The sequence below is a fragment of the Salvelinus fontinalis genome, chromosome 19, assembly GCF_029448725.1.
Source record: "Salvelinus fontinalis isolate EN_2023a chromosome 19, ASM2944872v1, whole genome shotgun sequence".
NCBI classification, from domain to species: domain Eukaryota; kingdom Metazoa; phylum Chordata; class Actinopteri; order Salmoniformes; family Salmonidae; genus Salvelinus; species Salvelinus fontinalis.
The window spans coordinates 20,450,770-20,477,901 of NC_074683.1; the positions used below are offsets into that span (position 1 = coordinate 20,450,770).

Genomic DNA, 27,132 nt, shown 5'->3' on the forward strand with positions numbered 1-27,132 from the left:
ACTACACCACGGTGCTACCCCAGACAGTACTGTTGAAGTTACTGTAGACCATTGCAAAACAGTGTATTTTAATCAATTATCTAAAGACTTTTTTAATGTTTCACTATTTACATTTTTATGAAATTTTACTGAGGAGGATGTTCCTCCCCTTCCCCCTCTGAGGGGCCTCCACTGTCAGTAATACATGACTTGGTGTGGCAATTGAAGAAGCACAGGTAGACTTCAGCAGTTGTTACAAATCTTTATTTATGTATTGTGATGCTGAACTCGAGCATATCAATTACAAGTAGTGTCTATAGGAAGAAAATCCGTTACAGAAAATGTTGCTAAGAGTGTTCTGCCACGGAGAAAGAACTGATTTGGCTTGAGGGATTACAACTGGGTGAAATTATCTGACTAAATAAAGTATAATCTAAAACCAACATGTTACAATAACAATACTAGTACTCCATGTATGGGGACTTGATACCTGTGACATTCACCTCTTTCACTGTGAGAGCCAATGTGTGGTGAGCTTTTCTGGCATAAAATGGATGCTGTCACCCAGGTTGGTGTGCTACTGTACACAATGGTGGCAGGTGGAGTGCGTTACTCCCATGCAATGTAAAGCACTATGAAGCTTATTGAAAAGCGCTGACATTTTTTAAAATTGTGTATGTTTTAAAAAAAAACAAGAAACACCTGAAAATCAGTCACATTTGAATCGTAATCTCTACACATATTTAAAGTTTGGCACTTTTTCCAGTACTGTGATATCTATAAGAGGAAACACCATCCATACGTGGACGAGCACATACCATAGATACTGTATTACAGATAGAATAATTTCATTATATAATGTGTAAATATAATCAATATAGTCATCTAAGACATATGCCTTCTTCCTCCTCCATAGGTTCCATTGTTCAAAGTTCAAACACTTTTCATCAGCCAATGAAACACCATGGAATATTTATAGGAAGGCTTTCTTGCCGCGTTTTCCCGCTAAAGCGGTGCTGAGAAAATTTGAATTTTCGTTACAGGCATTGGATTCTTTCTCTGTTTACCAGACCTCCGTAATGACCAACAGCACTTCCCTTGCATAGTTTTTACATGACAACAAATAGGTTGGAGATATACTGGGGAAATGTAGGGTTCAACTTCAGGATCAAAAGTGGTATTTCATGTGTTTACCTGGGATGTGAACCCGGGACATATTTCTGTCTTGAAAATGTGACAAATGTTGGCCCTGGTTGCAATGTCATGATATTTTACACTTGCTTGTGTGTTGCTTGTGGTAAAAAATGAAAGGCCATGCATGTGCGCTCTGCTGACCAGCAAGAAGTTACATTTTGCTGACTTGCTAAGTGATGTTTAATTCCTATTGGAATCCAGCCAGAGTGGATTCAGATTGACTGCCAGTGTCAGAAAGATAAACAAAATTAGACTAAACTCAAACAACCATTTCTGTCACTGGTGCAATAAGTCCAACTAACAGATTGGATTAGTTTAGTTATTTATCTTTGTGTAGCAAAACATAAATGAATGTATTACTTAACCAATCAATGTACATGCAACAACACAGATATTGAAAACAAATATTCTTAAAATCTAACTGCAATGCTGGGAAATATGATACTGATGGTTGTGGTTTTGCAGACCAGTAAAATTATGATTACTTTGGTGTCAACCTCACTTGCGATTTGAACTCACAACCTCTCAGTTGCCAGCAACCTGAATTTCCTGCCATAATACTGGATCTGTTCATGTGACTATGGTTGTGGTGGTCATGAAATTTTGTCAGCCGGTTATTGTAATGCGAAAGACTGCCGGTCACATGGTTAAGTAACAACCATGTTTAGCATCTCCGGGCCTCCACTCATACAAGTTGCTGGTGCTCGTCTTTGGAACATCTACATTTAAAGTCTAATCAATTATTTTAATATGCACCATCACAATAAATCCATTTTTTTTTAGACAGCTCTGAAGAAACATGATATGAAGAAAATGTCTTTCAAAATGTCACAAATTATTGGCTACTGTGCCTGCAGAAAGTATTCACACCCCTTGACTTTCTCCACATTTTGTTGTTACAAAGTGGGATTCAAAAGGATTTAATTGTAATTTTTTTGCCACCGATCTTCACAAAATACTCTAATGGCAACATAGAAGAAACATTTTTACATTTGTAGAAGAAATATTTTTTTATACCATTTATGTATGTATATATATATACAGTATCTTGATTAAATAAGTCTTCAACCCCTGAGGCAATGCATGTTAGAATCAGCGATTACAGCTGTGAGTCTTTCTGGGTATGTCTCCAAGAGCTTTGCACACCTGAATTGCGCAACATTTGGCGAATTATTATTTTCAAAATTCTTCAAGCTATGTCAAATTGGTTGTTGATCATTGCTAGGCAACCATTTTCAGATCTTTCCATAAACTTTCAAGCAGATTTAAGTCAAAACTATCTCGGCCACTCAAATATTCACTGTCTTCTTGGTAAGGAAAACCTCGGTCTTTGTGGCTGAATCTGTTTGAAATTCACTGCTGGACTGAGAGACCTTACAATTATCTGTATGTGTGGGGTACAGAGATGAGGTAGTCATTCAAAAATCATCTTAAACACTATTATTGCACACAGAGTCAGTCCATGCAACTTATGTTACTGAAGCAAATTTTTACTCCTGAACGTATTTAGGATTGCCATAACAGAGGGGTTGAATACTTATTGACTCAAGACATTACAGCTTTACATTTTTTATTCATTAGTCAAAATGTCTAAACATAATTCCACCTTGACAGTATTGGCTATTGTCTGTAGGCCAGTCCCCCAAAAAATCAAATTTGACTCTATTTTAAATTCAGACAAACAAAAAAGTCAAGGGGTGTGAATATTTTCTGAAGGCACTGTAACTCTGTAAGCCACCCTGCACTATCAATGAACCAACAGTATCGCCTAGGCCTATATGTTCTCTCCCCGACTCATGTTTAGAAAGTTTGGAGCGTAGCATGAGGTAACCAGGCCATCCAGTATGCATAATACAGTATGCATAATACAGTCCACACTCAAAAGCAATTACTAGAATATGTTTCATTTCGGGGTATCGGCTAGACCAATTATGTACATATTTATGTATTTCTGCCGTGCTTAATGTGCGGTAGGCTATGTATTCTATAATGACACAATCATTATTTTAACTCAGTGTTTTTTTTCGGGCTTGGGCTCATATTTAGGCCAAGCCTTTGCATACGCTCTAATATGCATATGGATGTTTTGAATTAATCATCACCTTAGAACGTGCTGTACATTTCGTTTTTAGGCTTTGAAACAACATCCACAATGACCATGTTTTCCATTCAGTTTAAACCTGTTGAACATCTTTCTTCAGACAGATTAATCACAGTGAGGTGAGTTCTAAATGCATGATACTGTTTTGATGATCAGTGTTTGATGTGATTTTCGATTGGATTTTAATTGATGTCAGAGTGGTTAGCGGGACAATAGTAACAGGCCATTAGTGACTTGATGGACAGACATTAGCAAGTTGGGTACTACCATAAGAGATTACCGTGACTCGGTCACGTGGAGTTTTAATGCGGCCATGTGGTGGTAATATGGTCACCATAACAGCACTAGGTGTGACAGTGTTAAAAGATTAGAACCACTAGGCATTGTAATTTGTCCCTATGGGGGAACTGTTTTGGGTGTAATGTGAAAGGGTTTGATTTGTTCCTGTAGGTAGGGGAACCATTTTGAGTTACGTTTAGAATCCCCTCATGAAGAACCCTCTGGTTAGAAGGTAGAAGCAATGACATGTTTTACAGTTATACTTATAGGATACTTCAGATGTGCTTATGGCATAGACTGTTAAAAATGACCTGTTATTTGATAGTAAGTTACCAGCTACTGAGTTGCAGTAAAAATACAGTATATATTTTGTTTTACAGTTTATTGGTGTTATTGTTAAATTGTTGTTTACCTTTCATGGAACTTTGAAATATAGATGGGGCAATGTGGTGGGGTGGGCTCATTAGCATATTTCGGGGCATGGTCTAAAATATGTTACATTTGTGCCAACCGTTAGTGGAAGGGTTGAACCAGTTTAAGGGGTTTTATTGTTAAGTTGATTAAGTTAGAGCAACTGATTTGTCTATGGCCAGTGGTACAATTTTTTGTAAGAGCTTGTGACAATCAAGAGCTGTTTAATTAAAAGTTACTGTGCATTTTCCTGTAAGTTAATGGAAGGTGATCACTGGGAAGTTCATGTTTAAATGTCAAAAACTTACTGTCAGCTTGCTGCAAGTAGTATTTGTAGAATTCACAGAAACTTACTTTGGCTGATTTCTGTCACACTCACTGACCTGATGGTGTGCTAGGAAGGTCAGTTTGCTGCCAACCAAGATGTTGATGCCAGGTGAGGCTGGGTCCCAAGTGTTCTCATGCCAAAAACTACATATTAGTTGTCACCTAATGTCATAAGCGTTCTTGTTATCAGTTCCTTGAAGTTACAGTGAGCTACTGGCATCTAGTTGCAAATATGTTACTGTGCGTTTTACAATAACTAACTGGAAGCTTAACTGGCAACCTAACTGTCAGTATGTTCCTAGCAGTTGCTGTGAATTTTACAATAACTGACAGCTGTTTGCCAATTCAGCGGGCACAAAATTCAGTAACATCCATATAACTAACTTCCATTAATTTACTGTCAAATACAAAGTACATTTTTAACAGTACCACTCTTATTTAATGTCACATGCTCTTACAACAACTGCAAAACTGACCATGTTAAAAGAGGTATTCAACCTTTGACAACCATCAACCACTTAAACTGGTACAACACCTCCACTGATGGTTGGCACAAAAACACATATATTAGACCATGCCCCCAAATATGCAAAATTATTTTACATTTATTTAACTTGGCAAATCAGTTAAGAACAAGTTCTAATTTTCAATGATGGGCTGGGAACAGTGAACTGCCTTGTTCAGGGGTACAATGACAGATTTGTACCTTGTCAGCTTGGGGTTTTGATCTTGCAACCTTTCAGTTACAAGTCCAACGCTCTAACCATTAGGCTAACTGCCACCCCAGACCACCGGTATGTTTCAGAGATGAGGTAGTCATTCAAAAATCATGTTAAACACAGAGTGAGTCCATGGAACATACTATGTGACTTGTTAAGCAAATCTTTACTCCTAAACTTATTTTGTCTTGCCATAACAAAGGGGTTGATTACTTATTGACTTAAAACGTTTCAGCTTTCCATTTTTAATGAATTTGTAAAAACTTTGAAAAACCTAATTCCACTTTGACATTATGGTGCATTGTGTTAGGCCAGTCACAAAATAAATCACAATGTAATCCATTTCAAATTCAGGCTGTACAAAATGGAGAAAAGGTCAAGGGGTGTGAATACTTTCTGAATGCACATGTTCTTGGTAACAAAGACGTACCTGGTGGCACTGTTGAAACATTAATGCACTTCCGCCTAAAGGCTTGTGAGTACAAATCCCCAAAGCATTTATGCACATATTACATCAAGTGTCCCTGAGTACTGATATTTTCACATTGGTGTTGTCAGATAATTATACAATTATTGACTTGATTCTGGGCAACCTCTAGCAGTGAGCAGAACTGTGTTCTTGCCAGTAAATCAGTGGCCAAGCTCTGTCATGCACATAGAGCTGGTGGTGTAGCAGGAAGTTCAGGTCATTAGCAACAAAGAGTTTGAGTTCAAATCCCAAGTGAGGTATAGTCTTGGGTAACCAGCATTCAGCAGCATGCTGTCCTTTTACAGCCATAACACCTCCATTCAGCTGTAAAAATTCAGTAACTTGTTGTTTACCTTCCTTTCACTGCAATCAGTAGCCTATAGTGTACCATGCAGTTAAAGGAACTTTGCAACAGTGTAGCATTTCATGGCATAAAAGGAAAACACTGTGGAGAGGCAATTCTTTATATGAAAAATAAAATTACCCTCAGCCCTGGCAAAGAACCTTTTTTTCTTCTTCTTTGGAGTATATTCTGGTCCAGCATGGTCTAGCTGGACAAGCTGGTCTGCTAAACTACGCTCCTCATTATCATATTTCCCAGGATGCTATATTGCAGTTTGATTTTGTAGAATAGTTTGTTTCAATATCTGTGTTTTTGCATGTACATTGATTGTTTTAATTAATCAATTCATTTGATCTTATGCTACACAAAGATACATAACATACATACTAACCCAATATCTTAGTTGAACTTATTTCACCCGTTACTGAAACTGCTCCAGTTTAGTTGGTGAACATTATTTTGTAGTAAGGGTCACATGGAGAAAACGGGATCTTTCTGAAATTAATATGGACAGTCCTACCTTCATCAGTTACATTTCAATTAAACACTCCCTGAATGCTTGAAAAAAAGTGACTCTCCCATATACCCCAAATAATAATAATTAAAACAAAGTGGATAGCGGAGAACATGTCTATACCATTTATCCTCACATCTTGGACAGACCAGAGCCTTCTAGAATTTTTTTTAGAAAGTGTTCTTCTTCCTGTAAGCATTACATGGCAATGCAGGAATTTTGATAGAGCACAGGGCTGCTGGCCAGAAGGTTGTGGGTTCACAGACCACCGTGGACGAGAGTAGGGGTGGAAAGATCTCCTTTATAGTCAAAGCATTGCATGAATCTATCATCGTATTTGCAGGTCTGAGAAAAAATAGCCCTTGTTTCCATAAAAGTTGTCTGGGTTTAAAAAAAATGTGTACAGAAAGTGAATCGCTTAATCGATTGATAGTGAGAGAATTAGATTACTTCCCAAGCAAAGTCTATTTCTGGGGTCCTCGGCTATAGAAGGTTGTGTCTCAGCCTCTGAATGTCAAAGAAACGAAACAATGCATACTGTAAAGCATCAAGGACCAAAGCGCTCTAATATATCACGTTATATCCTTCTCAAACTGAACAGAATAAAGGCTTTAGGATAGTCCGCACGCAAGAGTGCATTCTTGGGTTAGGCCTAATCAAAAATCATTTTTAGAAAAAGCCTTTGACTCTCCTCCTGAACTGCCACCATAGGCCTACACAGCACAGCCATTGGTTAAGTTTGTGCCATTCTTTAGTTTTTTATCTTATGTTTGTTGTGTAGGAAATATTTCACCTATATTTTAATAATTTTTTATTCGTTTTTTTCTTCTTCCTGTAATGCACATTGCGTTGCATTCCATGTCTGAAATGTGGTGTATAAATAAAGCTTGCTTTGATGTTTTGAGGGCAAAACCCTGGCAGTCATTCTGAATGCAAATCGTGGGTGAATAAACATTCCAAATGTTGGATATCCCCGTTCAGGCTGGATTCAATTAGGAATTAGACATCACTTTGCAAAGCCAGCATAACGTAACTTGATGCGGGTTTTGCGGGTGGCCACCATATGCTGGAATGCTGGTGACCAGTGTCCAAACAATGAAGGCTCGTCACCAGCCTATGCTGGTCTATGCTGTTTTTTTTCCAACATGGCTTCCAAAACAGGAATTCCTCACTCCAGGATGGCAAGTACCCACAACAGCCTGTGTAAGTTTGAAGAATTCCGTGCGTGTATGAGTGTGTGTGTGATTGTCTTTGTGGGTGCCTCAGTAAATGTGTGCTAGTTAATCAAGTGTTTGTGTGCATGTGTGTTTCAACCATATAGGAATGTGTCAACATTGTTTATGTGAGTGCTATGCTAACATTAGGTGCACCGAATGCACATGTAATCAACTCCAACATGACCATTTTGACAGTATATTTATGAAAGTCAGGTGACAGTACTCAAACATGATTCTATATAAGTCGTTATGCCTACTGATATTTCACTCCTTAAAACCACTTACCACTTTCAAGCTGTGTTTTTCAAGCTGTTTTTGTCATGAGAGCTCTGATGAGTATATATATTATGGCAAATAAATGAACTAAGGCAGGGATGGCATGAAATTGCCTTAGAGCTATGGCTCCATTTTTACCCTGCACTCAGGTTGTGTGGTTATATCCAGACCTGGGTCAAATGCATATGTCACAAACCTCAGCCTTACACCAACCTTGCGTTAGAAACATAGTTACCGCCCCATACCAATGCCCAGACAACCTGGCAATGGGCTACCCTTCCCAAGCTGTGGGCTTTACCCTCTTTGCCAAATATTTACCGGCATTCAAGCGAGGCAGGAGAACAAAGAGACTATCCGTCAGACAGAGAGGCCCATGCGAAGACAGATCAACACAGAGAGAGAGAGTTGGCTCAGCATCCTGGAGATGTGCTGTTCAGAAGCCCAGGTTCCAGTTGGGAAGGTGAGTTATAGTCCCTTGGCTTGCTGGCTCTTGTCCTAAGGTAGCCCCAAAGAAGGGTAGGTAGCTATACACACCAGGCAGGAGCAACTGATGCAGGATATCTTGATCACTCTTGATAAATCAGGATCTCTGAAATGGAAGCTTGTTGATCTGGGATATGTCCATGGATCTCCTGGATCAATCGTACATGCAGAGCTGGAGGCATTGGAGGGCCAGGGATGCTTAGGGGCTCCGTATCGTTAGCACTGGAGCTTGAGATTTTTCAGAAATTGGTAGGCTGGAAAGATGGAGGGATGACTACAGTGTTGGTATGTTAACATAAAATGGCCAGGGAATGTGCAGAAGCAAAAGATGAGAGGGGTGAGATTATGAGGCTTGCTCCACAGCAGGTATGGGGGCCTTTACCTCCACCTGGCTTTCCTGCTCCTCTACCTCATCATAAACCTCTTCCTCCTCCCCCATATTGTCATCATGCTCCGGGAGAGCAAGTCCCAGTGGACGATCGATGGTCAGGTCACACTCAAGGCTCCCCGCTTCTCCATTGATGGTCAAATCGGCCTGCACGCTCCCAGGGGTAGAAGGACTAGCTAGCTCCTCTCCCCCCTCCACACCCAGCCCTTCCTGGGAGTACACCTCCGCCAGGGGTAGATCCCCATCCATGCTACCCAGGGGAGGGATCTCCACGTGGGCTTGCCCGCTAGGCGAGCCTCCGGGCTGTGTCGAAGCCTCCCCTTCGCCGCGCAACTTCTTCACATTGAACGTCATGGGCGACACCTTGAAAGAAGAGCTCTTGGCGGTGGGACTCTTAGGGTGGTTTGGTGTAAAGCTTTTCTTGATCTTCTCACGGCTCGCGGGCGGCACGATCTTGGTGCTGATCTTGGTCATCTTCTTCTCGATGCTCTGGCGTGAGAAGGCCTTCTTCAGGCTGTCCACCTTCTTCAGGCTGGAGCGCTTCAGCCGGTCGGCTCTGGATCTCTCGAAGGAGGGCAGGGCCGTTTCTAGGCCCAGCTCTGCCTCTCCCTCCAGGGCTTCATCATCCTCGTGGTGACCCCCGGTGTCATTGTCGGAGGAGTACAGGCTGATGTTATGGAGACCCTCCTCCTGAGAGTGGTTGGCATCTATGCCGGTGACAGACGGGGCAGGTGCCGCAGGGGCGTCGTCCTCAAGCTGGCTGGCCTGGCAGGTCTTGGGGGAGTCCTTGATGAACATGCTGGAGGGGATCTCGTTGTCTTCCTGGAGAACAGAGGGGAGAGGACGGTGTTAGGATTAGGAAGGTGGTCATGTGAAGTTATGGGATGATCACTTGAAACAAGCCTCAGGTCATTAATTTATTAATCAAGCGGATGAACACAAAGCCATGCACACTATAATTGTATATGGTTATCAGATAAGCATCAGAATTAAACATACCGATAACTGCCAAAATAAAGGAAACAGAACATTGTGTCTTAATAGGACATTGGGCCACCACGAGCCACCGGAACAGCTTCAATGCGCCTTGGCATAGATTCTGCAAGTATCTGGAAATCTATTGGAGTTATGCGACACCCGTCTTCCACGAGAAATTCCATAATTTGGTGTTTTTTTGATGATGGTGGAAAAAGCTGTCTCAGGCGTCACTCTCGAATCTCCCATAAGTATTCATTGCATTGAGATCTTGTGACTGAGACTCAAACACTCAAACACATTAAACCCCTTATGCTCCTTTGAGACCCCTCTTTCAAAGTCACTGAGATATCTTCGCTTCTAACCATGGTAGCAAAAATAATGGGTAAAACTGGGAATTCTATATATATATATATATATATATATATATATATATATATATATATATATATATATATATATATATATAAAACCCTAAGCATGATAATTGCTTAATTAACTCAGGAACCACACCTGTGTGGAAGCAACTGCTTTCCATATCCTTTGTATCCCTCATTTACTCAAGGTGTTTTCTTTATTTTGGCAGTTACCTGTACTTAGATACTGTATATCAAAAGCAGATACAACTTAGTTGGACTAGCTAGTTGGATCTTAGCCTTGCATGTGCACTGCTACAGGACAGTGCCTTCAGAAACTATTCATACCTCTTGACTTATTCTATATTTTGTTGTTACAGCCTGAATTCAAAATGTATTTGTCCCCCTCTACACACAATACCCCATAATGAAAAAAGTCAAAATATGTTTTAGAACTCTTGCAAATTTATTGCAAATTAATTACAGAAATATCTTATTTACATAAAGTACCAGTCAAAAAAGGGTTTTTCTTTATTTGTACTTTTCTACATTGTAGAATAATAGTGAAGACATCCAAATAACACATATGGAATCATGTAGTAACCAAAAAAGTGTTAAACAAATCAAAATGTATTTTATATTTGAGATTCTTCAAAGTAGCCACCCTTTGCCTTGATGACAGCTTTGCACTCTTGGCATTCTCTCAACCAGCTTCATGAGGTAGTCTGCCCATTTTTTCAATTTGGAAATGTTAAATTAATGTAGGAAAGTATAACACATTAGATCTGGTAAAAGATAATACAAAGAAAATAACATGGGTTTCGTTTGTATTTTTTTTGTACCATCTTTGAAATGCATAATGTATTATTCCAGCCGAGGCGTACTTTCGATTTTGGCCACTAGATGGCAGCAGTGCATGTGCAAAGTTTTAGACTGATCCAATGAACCATTGTATTTCTGTAAAAATGTTGTATCAAGACACCCCTAAATGTGCCTAATTGGTTTATTAATACATTTTCAAGATCATAACTGTGCACTCTCATCAAACAATAACATGGTATTCTTTCACCGTAATAGCTACTGTAAATTGGACAGTGCAGTTAGATTAACAAGAATTTAAGCTTTCTGCCAATATCAGATATGTCTATGTCTTGGGAAATGTTCTTTTTACTTACAACCTCATGCTAATCACATTAGCTTATGTTAGCTCAATTGTCCCGCGGGGGACCCACCAATGCTGTAGAGGTTTTTAACAGGTGTGCCTTGTTATAAGTTTAATAATATGTGGAATTTATTTCCTTCTAAATGCATTTGAGTCAATCAGTTGTGTTGTGACAAGATAAGGGTGGTATACAGAAGATAGCCCTATTTGGTAAAAGACCAAGTCCACATTATGGCAAGAACAGCTCAAAAAAGCAAAGAGAAATGACAGTTCATCATTTCTTGAAGACATGGTCAGTCAATGCCAAAACTTTCAAGAACTTTGAACATTTCTTCAAGTGCAGTCGCAAAAACCATCAAGCGTTATGATGAAACTGGCTCTCATGAGGACCGCCACAGGAATGGAAGACCCAGAGTTACCTCTGCTGCAGAGGATAAGTTCAGAGTTACCAGCTTCAGAGTTCAAGTAACGACACACCTCAACATCAACTGTTCAGAGGAGACTGTGTGAATCAGGCCTCATGGTCGAATTACTGCAAAGACCCCACTACTAAAGAACACCAATAATAAGAAGAGACTTGCTTGGGCCAAGAAACACGAGCAATGGACATTAGACCGGTGGAAATCTGTCCTTTGGTCTGATGTCCAAATTTGAGATTTTTGGTTCCAATCGGCGTGCCTTTGTGAGACACAGACTAGGTGAATGGATGATCTCTGCATGTGTGGTTCCCACCGTGAATCATAGAGGGGGTGTGATGGTGTGGGGTTGCTTTGCTGGTGACAGTGATTTATTTAGAATTCAAGGCACACTTTACCAGCATGGCTACCACAGCATTCTACAGCGATACACCATTCCATCTGGTTTGCGCTTAGTGCGACTATCATTTGTTTTTCAACAGGACAATGACCCAACACACCTCCAGGCTGTGTTGGGCTATTTGTCCAAGAAGGAGAGTGATGGAGTGCTGCATCAGATAACCTGGCCTCCACAATCAACCGACCGCAACTCAATTGAGATGGTTTGGGATGAGTTGGACCGCGGCGTGAAGGAAAAGCATCCAACAAGTGCTCAGCATATGTGGGAAATCCTTTAAGACTGTTGGAAAAGCATTCCAGGTGAAGCTGGTTGAGAAAATGCTAAGAGTGTGCAAAGCTGTCATCAAGGAAAAGGGTGGCTACTTTGAAGAATCTCAAATATAAAATATATTTTGATTTGTTTAACACTTTTTGGTTACTACATTTTCCATACGTGCTATTTCATAGTTTTGATGTCTTCACTATTATTCTACAATGTAGAAAATAGTAAAAAACAAAGAAACCCTTGAATAAGTAGGTGTGTCCAAACTTTTGACTGGTACTGTAAGTATTCACAATACATGTTAAAAATCACCTTTATCAGTGATTACAGCTGTGGTTCTTTCTGGGTAAGTTTCTAAGAGATATTCACACCTGGATTGTACAATATTTGCACATGATTCTTTTAACGTCTTCAAGCTCTCAAGTTGGTTGTTGATCATTGCTAGACCGCCATTTTAAAGTCTTGCCATAGATTTAAGTCAAAATTGTAACTAGGACACTCTGGAACAATCAATGTCAGTGTATATTTGGCCTTGTGTTTTAGGTTAGTGTCTTGCTGAAAGGTGCACTTGTCTCACAGTGTCTGTTGAAAAGCAGAATAAAACAGGTTTTCCTCTAGGATTATGCTTAGCTCTGTTAGTTTCCTTTTATCCCCACAAACTATCCTTAGACAAGCATACCCATAACATGATGCAGACACCACCATGCTTGAAAATATGAAGAGCGGTACTCAGTAATGTTGTGGCGAAATCCTGCACTTAAGTGCGCTGCCACTTTAAGAGCGCATGAGCAGTAGGAAGGAGGAGATAAAAGAGCTCCTTAAGCTCTATTGGAGAGGAACTCCTGTTGGCGCGTCAGTTTGGTTTGTGTGTGCTATGCTGCAGAGTTTTTTTTTGTCTTCACCGTATGTGGTTGTACAGTTTTTTGGATCAATCCTCGGTGTGATCGCTCGACGACGTGGTTGTTCTCATTTGGGACCGCGATGGTTATGGATCAAATGGATTAGGAGCAACATTTGTTGCGAAGCGTTCAACTACCACCCAATCTACCATCGGACAGTCAGACCGGATACCTTCACCCTCCAGACCACAGCTAAGCCCTCTCTTGTTCTCTTTCTCTCTTTCTCTTCACGCTAGGTTCCAGTGCTTTACACTGCAACCGACTCTATTTCCTAAGTACATTGAAGTTTCATTGGACCTGGACTAGTGTGTATATGAACACCACCCATTCATACCCTCTGCACTCCTTCCCAGGAAGAAAATACAACCTATTGCAAATCCTCTGTGTGATGACTGAGTTCATTCATTATTGTATGAAGTTGCTGTTTATTTGCTCTGCCATTATTGTTATATGAGGTATGTTTGGTGGGGTTACCAAGAATTGTGGAAGGACTGATGTGATGTGGGATCTATAGGGTGTGTTCTTTTTTCTCTCCGCTGGCTATCTGGTCAACAGGCTACACTCTAGGCAGTCTCTTCTGTTGATGTGTGTGGGTCTGGTAGTGGTACTCTCGCTGTTCTACTATTTTTCTTTCAGCAGGGTTAATACCTGCCTGGCGCCCGAACAAAATCTTCTTTACCTTTCTCTAATTAATACCGCTACAATGTGTTGTGCTGGATTCGCCCCAAACATAACACTTTGTATTCAGGACAAAGTTAAATTCTTTGCCATTTATTTTTTGCAGTTTTACTTTAGTGCCTTATTTGCAAACAGGATACATGTTTTGGAATATTTGTATTTTGTACAGGCATTCTTCTTTTCACTCTGTCATTTAGTTAGTATTGGAGTAACTACAATGTTGTTGATCCATCGTCAGTTTTCTCCTATCACAGCCATTAAACTATGTAACAGTTTTAAAGTCACCTTTGGCCTGGTGAAATCCCTGAGCAGTTTCCTTCCTCTCCGGCAACTGAGTTTTGAAGGACATCTGTATTTTTGTAATGACTGGTGTAATAATACACAGCGTGAGTGCACATTTTTACTTATTAACATATTTAGGCTTGCCATAACAAATGGGTTGAATACTTATTGACTCAAGACATTTAATCTAATCACGAATATAATCCACACAAATATTAAATCAAATAAAATGTTATTTGTTACGTAAACAGGTACAGCGAAATGCTTATGAGTCTAGCTCCAAAAGTGTAGTAATGCCAAACAATACAATACACACGATTCCCCCGAAAATGTAAAGAAAGACATCAATAAATATCATAATGAGCAATGTCAGAGTCTGGAATATAAAATCCAACTTCACAGTACATAAATTTGCCTCTGCACAAATTTGCTTTGGCAGCCATAAACGGATGTCATGGTTCAAGTGTTTAATAAATCCCCAAATGACAGTTGGTGGTTTGTAATTTCAGAGCAGTAGTTATTCAACAGTACCAGTTACAGGTACCAGTCACAACACCCTATAGTTCACAATCTACAGAACTGTGTGTGTGTGCGCGAGCGTGTGTGGGCCTCTCCACTGACTGTGAAAAACGAAAACCCTTCCTTATGGGCTTCTCGCCACCCGCACTCCCACACACAGCACTCCTTCACACACACCACGGATATTTAGACAGAGTAAGCCCCTATTCAGTTAGACTAAAATAGTATTCTATTCTATTGTTGCTGAAAAAAGTTTGGATTCTTGCACTTGACAAAACAGTGCAAATACACAACGCCCTGGTCAAACAAACTAATCCAAATCAGATCAATCAAAAAACATGTCTGGAGATGAAATGAAAATTAACTTGTCTTCATGTTGACACAAACATATATTTTTCATACAAACGATCTCCTTAAAAGACATGCCGGCATAACATGAACTTCTACGTAAATCATGCGTTGATGTAAACGTGGATTTACTCAAACGTTTGAGGAATATATCTCAAGTCAGGATTCAGTAAATCACCCAGAGTGGAAAGTAAGTGTGTTTGTGTGCATGTGTGTGAAACTATGAGTTTTTGTGCCCTCCGGAATCTTACACAGCATGGAAGAATGCTGGAAGCTAGAGGAAGGATGCCACACATTGCTTTTAGGACCATATCATGTGTCAATAGGCTGTCATTAGTGCAAAGGTAGGGACTGGACCAACCAGAAGGACAGGAAGAGCCCCTCCCACCCTGTCCATCACTAACTCACTACCAATTGCATGCCCTCCCCGCAAAGAACACCAATCAGTCACCCTTAAAAGTCAGACCAGTCAACCAATAGCACGTTTTTCATAAATTCGAATTATTCTTGATAGACTAAAGGCCTCTCTTTTTTCGAGTTGGTGACTGTGACACATGGATAATGTATATTTTAAGCGTAATACGTTACAGAAAACACAAGTATGTTAATGTACCATGGTTCTTGTGGGGGGAAAAACCTGGGTCGTACATTAGGGCATGCAACTTAAAATACTTTCAAACGCTGGGCGACGAGAAAAAACAAAACGAGTCCAGGTCCCTGTTTCAGTCCGTTCACGTCCATGTGGTGCCTAATTAAGGTCTATTGACCAAAACATTGCTTTGACATCCATTAAACACATTGTGGGGCAAACAGGAATGCCAGTGTGCTGGAGTTTATTATTGTCAAACATTGAGATTCTATGCACCTGGATCTCTATATAAGGTGTGTGAACAACTCTTTTGATTTTATTTACTTTTGTGGTGGAAAAGATTGTACAAATGGTGTAGGTCTAGTGCTCAGACGATAACACATGAAATGATCATGTAACACTTATTTGCAATGTGGTCCTGAACAGTGCATCATATCAGACAGACCTCATGACAAAGCAACCAATAATCAATCATAGCAAATCAATCAATCATAGCAAAGCAATAAACAAAATAAACAAATAATCATACATTACCGGCCCTAACAAAATACTTGAAACTCTACTCCACCGCGAGAAGCCAAATGAAATACCATAGATACTCCTGATTGTTTTATTATCCTGTAGATACCAGATACTCAGGACCTTATCTAAGCCACGCACTGCATGATTCACAGCTCAGGTGGAATCAGGCGGATGCCAAGCATGTGCAGCTTCCAGTGACGGTGGAGGTAAATCTGTCATCAGTGTTCTGTTCTCTTGCGTTCAACATCAAGACTAAGAAAGCTTTTCATTTAAAGGCCTCGGCTTAGAGGAAGTGCTGCACGGATTCACAGTTTCATGCTTTATTGTGGTATCCTTGATGATATTTTAAATTCTATGTGGAGGCCTCTTTGGCTGAAACGCTCCTATGTATGTTTAAAAAATGGTCTAATAAATGAATCAATCCATCCCCGCGGTATACAATAGAACAGCACTGTTCATTTAGAGGAGTCAGTTTGAGGCAATGCTGCTCAGATTCCCTAATCTGTACGTCATATGGATAGGCTCATGTTATCAAAGCCTCCATTGACATGGCAAACCATGTGCTTGTTGATGTTAGAAGACTCTGCTTTGAGGCAATACTTCTCACATCCACTAATTTGCATTTAATATCGATTAGGTCAATTAACATTGACAGGATTCTCAGGCTTTCCAGGAGCATTAACCATATCGAAATTGTTCTGTGTAAAACAAATCGGATTGGTTCTTGTGAAAAGGTCAACTTTGTTTGAAAAATATCAAGGAACCAGTTTTATAACATAAAAGGCTAATGTGTGTGTAAACGCAATTGTAAATGTGTGCTTCATGCTCAAAGGGTATGCCTTGAACAAGCAGTAGGAACTGACAGTGTTGTGATCTGTCTGGAAGCCGGGGTGGGATAGAGACAAACTCTTTAGGGCCTCCGGAGTGGCGCAGCGGTCTAAGGCACTGCATCGCAGTGCTAGAGGTGTCTCTACAGACGGGAGTCCTGTAGGGTGGTGCACAATTGGCCCAGCATCGTCCGGGTTAGGGGAGGGTTTGGGGGGGGTGGCTTTACTTGGCTCATCGCGCTCCAACAACTCGTGGCACACCGGGCGCCTGCCGACTGACTTCGGTCATCAGTTGAATGGTGTTTCCTCCAACACATTGGTGCAGCTGGCCTCTGTGGTTTGGCGGGTCATGTTTCGGAGGACGCATGACTCGACCTTCGCCTCTTCCGAGCTTGTTGGGGAGTTGCAGCGATGAGACAAGATCATAATTGAAAAAGGGGGTAAAAAATGTTTTTTAAAGTTATTCATCACATTAATGTCAAATCCCCTAACACACTCATAGCCAAATCTACTGGAGGATTCACATGAGCAAAGGACTAGGTATGAGAACAGAATCAGAATATAATTCCAGAATATCTACATGATTTGATTTATTTTATTATTGTAGTGTTGTGCATCTTCAGGATGCCCAGCCCCTCTACATGTTTACATGTTGGTAAATCCAGTGCAAAGCTTTATATTCATGACTCACTTTGTGCCAATTCCCACTTGTAATGTCATAGTGTTTTGAAAGGCTCTGCATTTTTGGGGGGGGACATGTAACCCTTTTCTATATGGGGAAGAAATGTTGTATATGCTCTTTATGCCCAGTAGATGGACATTAGCAATCATGACTTTCCTGTGGCCTTGGAGATACCTGTATAGGAGTTGCCATCATTGAGCAAGAAGAACATTCTGTAAAATGTGTATAAATGTAAATAATATTCACAAACAATGTTGTTTTCTTGGAACTTTATAAAAATGTTTTTAAAAAGTGTACTTTTGAACAATACATACATTTGCACAAACGTCAATATGGTTTGTTCAGAAGACACCGAGACTTCTATAACAACTTTAATATACCATATGAAAATGATTTATACACATTTTTAAAAGCAAGTCTTATGATTTTGAACAGAGTAAGAGGAGCAGACTTCTGGGCGTGGTAGGACAGAGTCAGGGCATAATGCACAGACAAGGGCAAGGTAGGGTGCGAGTACAGTGGAAGTGCCAGTTAACCTAGTTATCCACATGTGTGGGGGGGTGGGGCAAAGGAGCTAACCGAGGCATGTAGAGCGAGCAAAACAGTGAGAGCTATCCTAAACAACAGTATACAAGGCATATTGACATTAGAGGGAGGCATAAAGCAATCACGGGTGTTGATTGGGAGGGCTAAGACAACAACGGGTAAACAGCTAAGACAACAACAACGGGTAAATGGCGATGAACAGGCAGAGGGGGTCAGTTAGCTACACACATGACCTGAGTTCGAGGCTGGGAACGACAGACAAAAAAAAAATGAAGTACCATGTTAATTAACAGTCCAGTAGGCATCAGCTGTGTAGCCGAGTGATCATGGGGTCCAATAAGCAGCAATGGACAAAACAGGGAGCCACTCGGTAGTCGTCACTACACTAGGCGAGCGGGAGACACGGTGCTCAGAGCGTTAGCGGGCTGGAGCTAGTAGCTGGGTCCTCACCGAAATCAACGACGCAGAGGCCGGTTGAGAGCACATCGGCCGAAATACGTCAGCAGATCAGTCGTGATGGATCGGAGGGGCTCCGTGTCGACAAAGGGTCCGGGCCAATTGGTAAGAGGGATTGTAGTTGGTGTACTTCGTTTGCTAGCCGGGGGAATGGGTCTAGCGCGAGGCTAACTGGTGCTTGTTTCTGGACAAGGGAAATAGCCACTCGGTAGCAGCTAGCTAGCTGTGATGATCCGGTGTAATGGGCCAGAGCTTGCGGCAGGAATCCAGTGATGTAGTGGGGGGAGAATAAAAAAAATAAAAGCAGTCCGATATGCTCAGGGCTGATATCGCGCTGTGCAGACTGGCAGATATTATCCGGGCTAAAGTGGCTGGTGTCTGTGCTAAAGGTAAAGAGTGCTAGTAGTGGCTAACAATGACTAAATAGCTAGTAGCTAATTAGCTGGCTAGATTCTGACGGAGGTTCCAGTTATAAGGTCTAAAGAAATTGCAGATCCGTACCACGTTGGGTGAGGCGGGTTTGCAGGAAGATATTTAATTTGAACATGGAAAAAGAGATTGAAATGTATACAGAAAAATGAAAGCTGAATATTTCCACAGGACAAAAACGGGACAAAAGCAAACACGTCTTGCTGCTACGCCATCTTGGAAAACCAAATAATTATAAATAAGACTATAATGTTTCTAAACATTTCTACATTCATGTGGATGCTACCATGATTAAGGATAATCCTGAATGAATCAGGAATAATTATGAGTGAGAAAGTTAGACACAAATATCATAACCTCTCACCATTACAATAACAAGGGAGGTTAGCATTTTTGGGGGGCTATGATATTTATGCCTCTAACTTTCTCACTCATCATTATTTAGAATTTTGTGTTTCTAAAATACATGGTTCTGGCTATAGCTAGCTAGCTAGCTAGCTCGACTAACAAAAGGTAATGTTATAAAATACATCAGTTTGTAAATCAGTGTTCATTAAACACACTATGCATAGCCTGTATACTTTACCTCTTCGGCTGACATGTTGAAAATAATGGCAATTGTTTACATAATCCATACATTGACTCCATTAGTTCTGGTCTGGCTCTCGTCCATGAAGATTCAGGTGCATCTTGATATTGTCAATCAAATGGCGAGGGGATAAACGCTCATTGGCTGAAACTCTAATTGTTAAGGGGCTGGACCCTTAAGGGGCTGGACCCCTATTTGGAGATTCCCTCAGTAGGCAAAATGCCAGCCCACAGTTTAAAAAAGTTGGTTTCCAACTAGGGATTTAGTGGCTAACTGAGGTAAGACAATGAATACGGTTACATACACACAATGCGATTATTGTGGATAGTCAAATTATTATTATAGTTTTATAATAGTTTTATTATAATAGCTTTGAAGAATGATTTCCCTAATAATCCTGTAACAATAAGGCTAGTACGAACTCGAACCCAGGCGCAGAAAAACACAGCATGCAGAGGTAAGGGTAAATCCAGAACTTTTACTTAGTCTTAACAGAAACAAGGCAAGAGCACACTGTTAAGACCTAAGCAAAGATCCATACCAACTGAGGAACCTAAATAACAAGGCAACCAGGTGAACCGAGAAGGTAATTAAACACAGGTGAATCCAATAAGTAATAATCAAGGTAACCTGGAAACTAGAAAACAGGGCAAGGGTTCCCACCAGCGGTAACCTAAGGAAACAACAATCAAATAACACAGAAACTGTGACAAATCCGGTTTACATGGACACATCTGAAATCAGGCTACCTGATGGCACTCTGATAAACGCAGAAAACCATCAAACAAAATAATTATTCAACCACAGCGAACATGTTACCCTCTGGTTTCACATTTAACATGCTGGTAGAAATGAGGTAAAACGGATTTAAGTTTCCCTGCATTAAAGTCCCCGGCCACTAGGAGCGCCGCCTCTGGATGAGCGTTTTCCTGTTTGCTTATGGCCGTATACAGCTCATTGAGTGTGGTCTTAGTGCCAGCTTCGGTTTGTGGTGGTAAAGAAACAGCTACGAAGAATATAGATGAAACCTCTCTCGGTAGATAGTGTTGTCACAATACAGAGGCGGATGCAAGATGCAAGCAACGATGGTTTAATGAAATAGTTTACAGCATCAACAGGACAGACAGAATATACTCAGACAGAATCCAACCCAGGGCCTAGGGCACATCCTCTGATGATAGCGTGCTGAGAAATCCAAGGGAGTGAGTCCGGCTGGGTATGAAGGAGCACAGCAGGTAATCCCCACAAGGGCTGCGAGAGAAAGAGCACTGACACACGACACAACCTCAGGGAAGAAACAACGATCTGACAACAAGAAACACAGGTTACAGAACCTATAAAGGGGAAGATAATTAATTCCAGCTGGCGCAGACAATCAGGCCAAGATTGGAAACCACGCCCACACAAACACAGGAGAGAGAGAGAGAGAGAGAGCGAGAGAGGCAGTGGATTCATGAACCGTGACAAGTGTGGTCTGCAACTTATTATGAGATACTCTACCTCAGCCGAGCAAAACCTCAAGACTTCCTTAGATATCGTGCACCAGCTGTTTAAAACTATACATAGACTGCCACCCCTTGTCTCACCAGATGCTGATGTTCTATTCTGTCGGTACAGCTGTATGTTATTCATGTCATCGTTCAGCCACTACTCGGTGAAACATGAGATATTACAGTTTTTAATGTCCCATTGGTAGGATATACGTGCTTTTAGCTCGTCCATTTTAATATCCAACGATTGTACATTGTCCACTAGTACCGATGGCAAAGGCAGATTAGCCACTCGTCGCCTCATCCTCACAAGGCACCCTGATCTCCTTCCGCGAAACCTCCGTCTCTTTCTCCTGCGAATGACGGGGATGAGGGCCTGTTCTGGTGTTTGGAGTAAATCCCTCTCGTTCGACACATTAAGAAAAATGTATCGTCCAATTCAAGGTGAGTAATCGCTGTTCTGATGTCCAGAAGCTCTTTTCGGTCATGAGAGATGGTAGCAAAAACATCATGTACAAAATAAGTTACCAACAATGAGAGAAAAAACAAACAAAAGTGCACGGTTGGTTAAGAGCCCATAAAATGAAGATAAGTGCTTGCTTTGATTTTGACCTTATGAAGATAAGCAGAGTAAAGTGTTTACATGACTATTGCATAATCTTCCTACTGCCATAATCAGTTTATTATCGAATTATTAGTGTGCATGTAAATGTACTCAGTAATTCTGATCATAGATTATGCATGCATAAACCACACATTGAAACGTCCAACCCAAAACAATATGTTTAAGAAAAACTGAAGTAGTTTAGCACAATTCGCCAAAGTCCTTTAAGCATTATTTGTGGTTAACACACTTGGGACCCACCCTCACCTGGACTCAACCTCTTGGTTGGCAGCAAACTGAGCTTCCTGCCGCACCATCAGGTCAGTGAGTGTGACAGAGATCAGCCACAGTAAGTTAGTGTGAATATTACAATAACTACTTGCAGCAAGCTGACAGTAAGTTATTGATAATTAAACATGAACTTCCCAAGGACCAACAGCAATTAAGTTCATGAAACATGAACAGTGCAGCTTCTGATTGACACAAGTTCTTACAAAGAAAGTAGAACTGGGAGTGGATAAATGAGCTTCTCAAACTTTAGAAACATAACGATAAAACCACTTAAATTGGTACAACATTTCCACTAACGATTGGCACAAATACAAAATATTTTAGAAGAGGCACCCAAATATGCTAATGAGACCCCATCAAATTTCAAGTGAGGTTGACTCCCAAGTAATCAGAATGTAGCTGGTCTGCAAAACCACTACCATCATTATCATATTGCCATGCATGCTATATGTGACCCGATTCAGGAAACAAGGCGTATGTCGCAAGTCACGACTTCACAGGAGAGCCGTTTGAATGTCATTTTTTAAATTTTTATCAAAATGTGTTTTTTTGGCAGAAAAGCCTTCTCAAACATGTGAACTTTCATGTGCCTTAATAACAAACTTGTATGACATCCGTAAATACAAATACAATTGTTAAATTACGAGCCTTGTTGGTTAAGCCCCAGAAAAAGTCAGCAACCTAGCCATGATTGGCTGAGATAATGAGTGAGCTGGAAATGCAGAGAGAGGAGTTCAGATTGGTCTGCCATATAGAGGGCTTCTGTCTATTTGAGCTCGTCAGTCTGTGTTGGTAATCCTGAAATGTATTGTGTAGTGGAGCTGCATAAGTGTTGCGCTCTACTTTCTGGAGGATCAAGTTTTGAAATCAGTGGAATTAGAGTGAGATAGCTAAAGAGATGGAGAAAACACCTGTCTCCGGATTACATCCTCAAACTAAGGGCAACTGTGATATGGCATTCCTGACAGGGAGTCATTCGTGCAAGATGATGTATACAGGCAAGATAGTCTAGCGTTAGCTAGCTACATTTTCAGATTTTACACATTTCTAATTTTGACAGATAGTGGTTTAATTTCAAGCTAAAGTGTAGCTAACGTTAGCTGGCTGGCTCCCTAGCTGATGTTAATATTTGTTTCCCAGAGCCGTTTTTATTCTAGTTAGAGCCTAATATTAGCTAGCCAACATTGAACCTGGTTGGATAGCTCCCAGCACTGTGGCATTGTTGGCACTTTGTTCATTGTTGATTAACTAGCTAACGTTTGCTGGCTGTCTCGTTAGCTAACGTTATGTGACGTGTGTGATCTTAAACGTTGTTTACCTAGTTAGGTTCATTGTTTACCTAGCTAGCTAGCCATATGTCTTAAGCTAAAGTGTACTGTTAGCAAGCTAGCTAACGTTAGCTGGCTAGCTCTTTAGCAGATGTTATTATTCGTTTCCCAGAGCCTTTTTCTTTTCTAGTTAGAGCCTATTGTTAGCTAGCTAACATTGAACCTGGTTGGGTAGCTCCCAGCACTGTGGCATTGTTGGCACTGTTCATTGTTGTTTAACTTCTTATGGCTGCAGGGCGGTGCCGGTACACTTATGACAACAGCCACATCAAGTGCAGGGCGTGAAATTCAAAATATATATTTTTTAAATATTTAACTTTCACACATTAACAAGTCCAATACAGCAAATGAAAGGTACACATCTTGTGAATCCAGCCAACATGTCCAATTTTTTTAATGTTTTACAGCGAAAACAGCACGTTTATTTATGTTAGCTCACCACCAAATACAAAAAAGGACAGACATTTTTCACAGCACAGGTAGCATGCACAAAGCCAACCTAACTAACCAAGAACCAACCAAACTAACCAACAAACAACTTCATCAGATGACAGTCTTATAACATGTTATACAATAAATCTATGTTTTGTACGAAAAATGTGCATATTTCAGGTATAAATCATAGTTTACATTGCAGCTACAATCAGAAATTGCACCGAAAGCACCCATAATAATTACAGACACCAACGTCAAATACCTAATTACTCATCATAAAACATTTCTGAAAAATACATAGTGTACAGCAAATGAAAGACAGGCATCTTGTGATTCCAGCCAATATTTCCGATGTATTAATCAGCATAGAACATGCTGGTTGGCCTGCAGAACGCTAGACCATGCTGTTCAGACCAGCTTGACCAGCAGCCGACCAGCACTGGGGTATTTGTCTCCGCTCTGCTGACAAGTATTTTTCTACTCTCATACAGGAGTAATAAAGGCCTAGTGCACTCATTTGGTGGGAAAAAATATATTTGTTTATTTTATTTATCATTATAATTGTTTTATATATATACACATTTTTTTAAAGGCCTCAGCACCCCTATTTCCTGGGGCTATGCTTGATTGTTCCAGTGTTTACTTGGACTTTACTTGGAAACTTCTATTTGGTCAAGGTCAAATCAACACAGAGAATTAGAACAATTTTCTCAAGCCCTAGTTTGTTGGGCTATTTTTTTCTCTTTCCTCAGCCTCTCTTTTGGACCTTTAGACGTTGTCCTGTGACTGTGGATGAATGGCTGCCTGTGCCATGGTTCAAATGTCAAAAAGGAACAAAGAGAAGCAAGATGACATGAACTCCCATCTGGATTGAGGCCACTGAAAGATAACTATTGTTTTCTCTTTCCTACTGTAGCTCTGTGAGACAATTAGCCTCTTTGGCTTGGTTTGATCCCCGCTGGTTTCCCTCAGTCACCTCTTCTCCTCCAATTAGATTCTGTAATCCTTTCAGATAAGGCACCACCTGCGTGTGGAACATAACCAAAGCGCTTTGTGTCTGTGTGTGTGTGTTTGTGTGCATGAGTCATGACACACACACACACACACTCCTTGGAGTTATGGGCCTATGAGGACCAAATTTGCTAATTAAAATTAAGAAATACAAAAATATATGTATTTGGATACAGTTGTGTGTTCACTAAACTGTTGAATTCTAGCCCTCACAGCATACAAATGGACTTAACCTGGTCCAAAATAAACATGTTTTTATTGAATAATACAATAGTTTTTGCTCATTTCCTAGTGTTATCATTTTGTCTAATTGACTTCACATATGTCCTATCCTCCTTTCTCTTCTCTATCCCTCGATTTTTCATTTTAGCTATTTCACTCTGTTCCCCTCTCTCTGTTGTCATTTTCTCTCTTTCTACTTCTCCCTCTCTCTCTCCTTCCCCCACTTTTATACACTTCTCTCTCTCCGTAGCCTGTTCAAAAATAGGGAGATTAAAATAGGAATGAACTCCAAAGGGAAAATGAGACCGGTAACAAAGAGAGGAGCCACAGGGTAAACACACAGGCTTGTTCACTTGAGTCTGTAGGACTACCTTTCTCTGTCTCCACAGACAGAGAGCCACATTAGGCTGTGGGACAGATACAGGGTTGTGCTTTTTATATATTTTCAATGGAAAACTTGTTACAGTTAATGCCTCCTTGTTCCAGTCTGATTTATTCCGTTTGGTGCCTAATGAACATGACCCAGATGAGTATTGGGATTCAAGGCCCTCGTTCGTGTTGCGATTAGGTGTCACTGAACCAAACTCATCCATGGACATCGGGGATAACGAAACGGAAGGCTTTGTTTGAAAGAGAGGTAAAAACAAAACGCTTGCAAGGAGAGGATATTTGTACGTGAGTGTGAGCTTCAGTGGTATTACCATGCCTTGAGCTAGGTTAAGTGAGCCTTGCCTACTGGAACATAACACCTGAGAGATGTAGGCACACACACACACTCACACACACACACTCACACACTCACACACTCACACACACTCACACACACAAATCACAGCTGCACCCTCAAGCCAGTCTTGTTCTCCTGCTAGGACCTGTGGAAATAGATCTATTCTACAACATAGATGCTATGGAGTTGACTAGGCATCTCTTAACTGACACATGTACAAACAGCTACTCGACATCAACGTTGTTGAATAGAATGATATGAGAGCGCAATAAACACAGTAACTGACTGGCAAGGCCTGAAGTTAGTTAATCACATGTATGTCTAGTTAGGCTTTTCCTGTGTTCAAATGATAGGCCTTGTTGGAATACTTTAGAAATGTCTCCTTCCTTTCTACCTTCCTTGAAGAAATCGTATATCTGAATTGGTTGGATTGATAATGGGATGGTAAAGTAAAGTGGTGGTAACCTTACAGATGTGTGCTTATTTCAAGGGAACGAGGAGGGAAGGAAGCATTTCTAAGTATTCAAAGAATGATTAGTTGTATCAGGGGTTAAATTGGAAAAAAACTGGGTGAGGCAGCTAAAGCAGGACTGGCTCTGCCTTATCCTGCATAAGGAACTTGGATAAATAAACCTAATACCAGTGCTTACTCACTGCCGCCGATGCTGACAAGCCTAGAGACCTTTGGTCAAGAGTTCTGTGACAATGGCAGTAAAGTCTTAATGAATCAAAGCTGACTACTGAAATCTTCAATTGAATTCGGAAAACTATTTATATGATGCCAAAATGTTTCATTCTTAATTCAAGTGTATTTGTTAAAAATTATGATTGACAAATACAATGGGCAAGACCAAAGATCACTCAACTTGCGATCTGTTTGCACTCTCCAGCACAAATACACAGTTATCCAAAGTTGCTCAGATCAAATGTATTAAAGAACGTCTTTCGATAAGGCTGCGTTTCGTTTTCTTGACGCAGCACGTTTTGTTTGGTTGTGAAATGTGTTTTCATTCAATGCTGTTGGATTTGAATGTGTTTTGATTGTGTGTGATAAAAGGTCATCACTTCCTTTCCCATCCTGACCCCTCCAATCCCTCTACTCATCTTGAAAACTGCACACATGCACACACGTGCACACACACACACGCAAACAGATGCCTGCACACGTGCACATGCACGTGTGCATGCATGTGCACACTCATGCACAAACACACATGCATGGAACTGCACAGCAAAAAGTGTCACATTCCACGGTTGTATGACTATACCTCTTTCCCATTTTAATGTAAATTCATGTTTACCCTCTCGCTAATCCAAGACCTTTCCCCTCCCCTTGGTATCAAGAACCAACTTTGTCACAACCAGCAGCTACCACATGGCATTGGACT

The 27,132-nt window shown here is 40.6% G+C and overlaps 1 protein-coding gene across 1 annotated transcript in view; it reads right to left on the reverse strand.

Annotated features, from left to right (window-relative positions):
- Nucleotides 1–226: 226 nt before the first annotated feature.
- The window catches only part of LOC129816484 (caveolae-associated protein 2-like), a 30,868-nt gene continuing 3,962 nt past the window's right edge, over nucleotides 227–27,132 (reverse strand). The window contains exon 2 of the mRNA XM_055871024.1: nucleotides 227–9,522. Coding sequence (XP_055726999.1) covers nucleotides 8,656–9,522 — 867 coding nt within the window. The 3' untranslated portion in view covers nucleotides 227–8,655. The remainder of the gene's footprint in view (nucleotides 9,523–27,132) is intronic.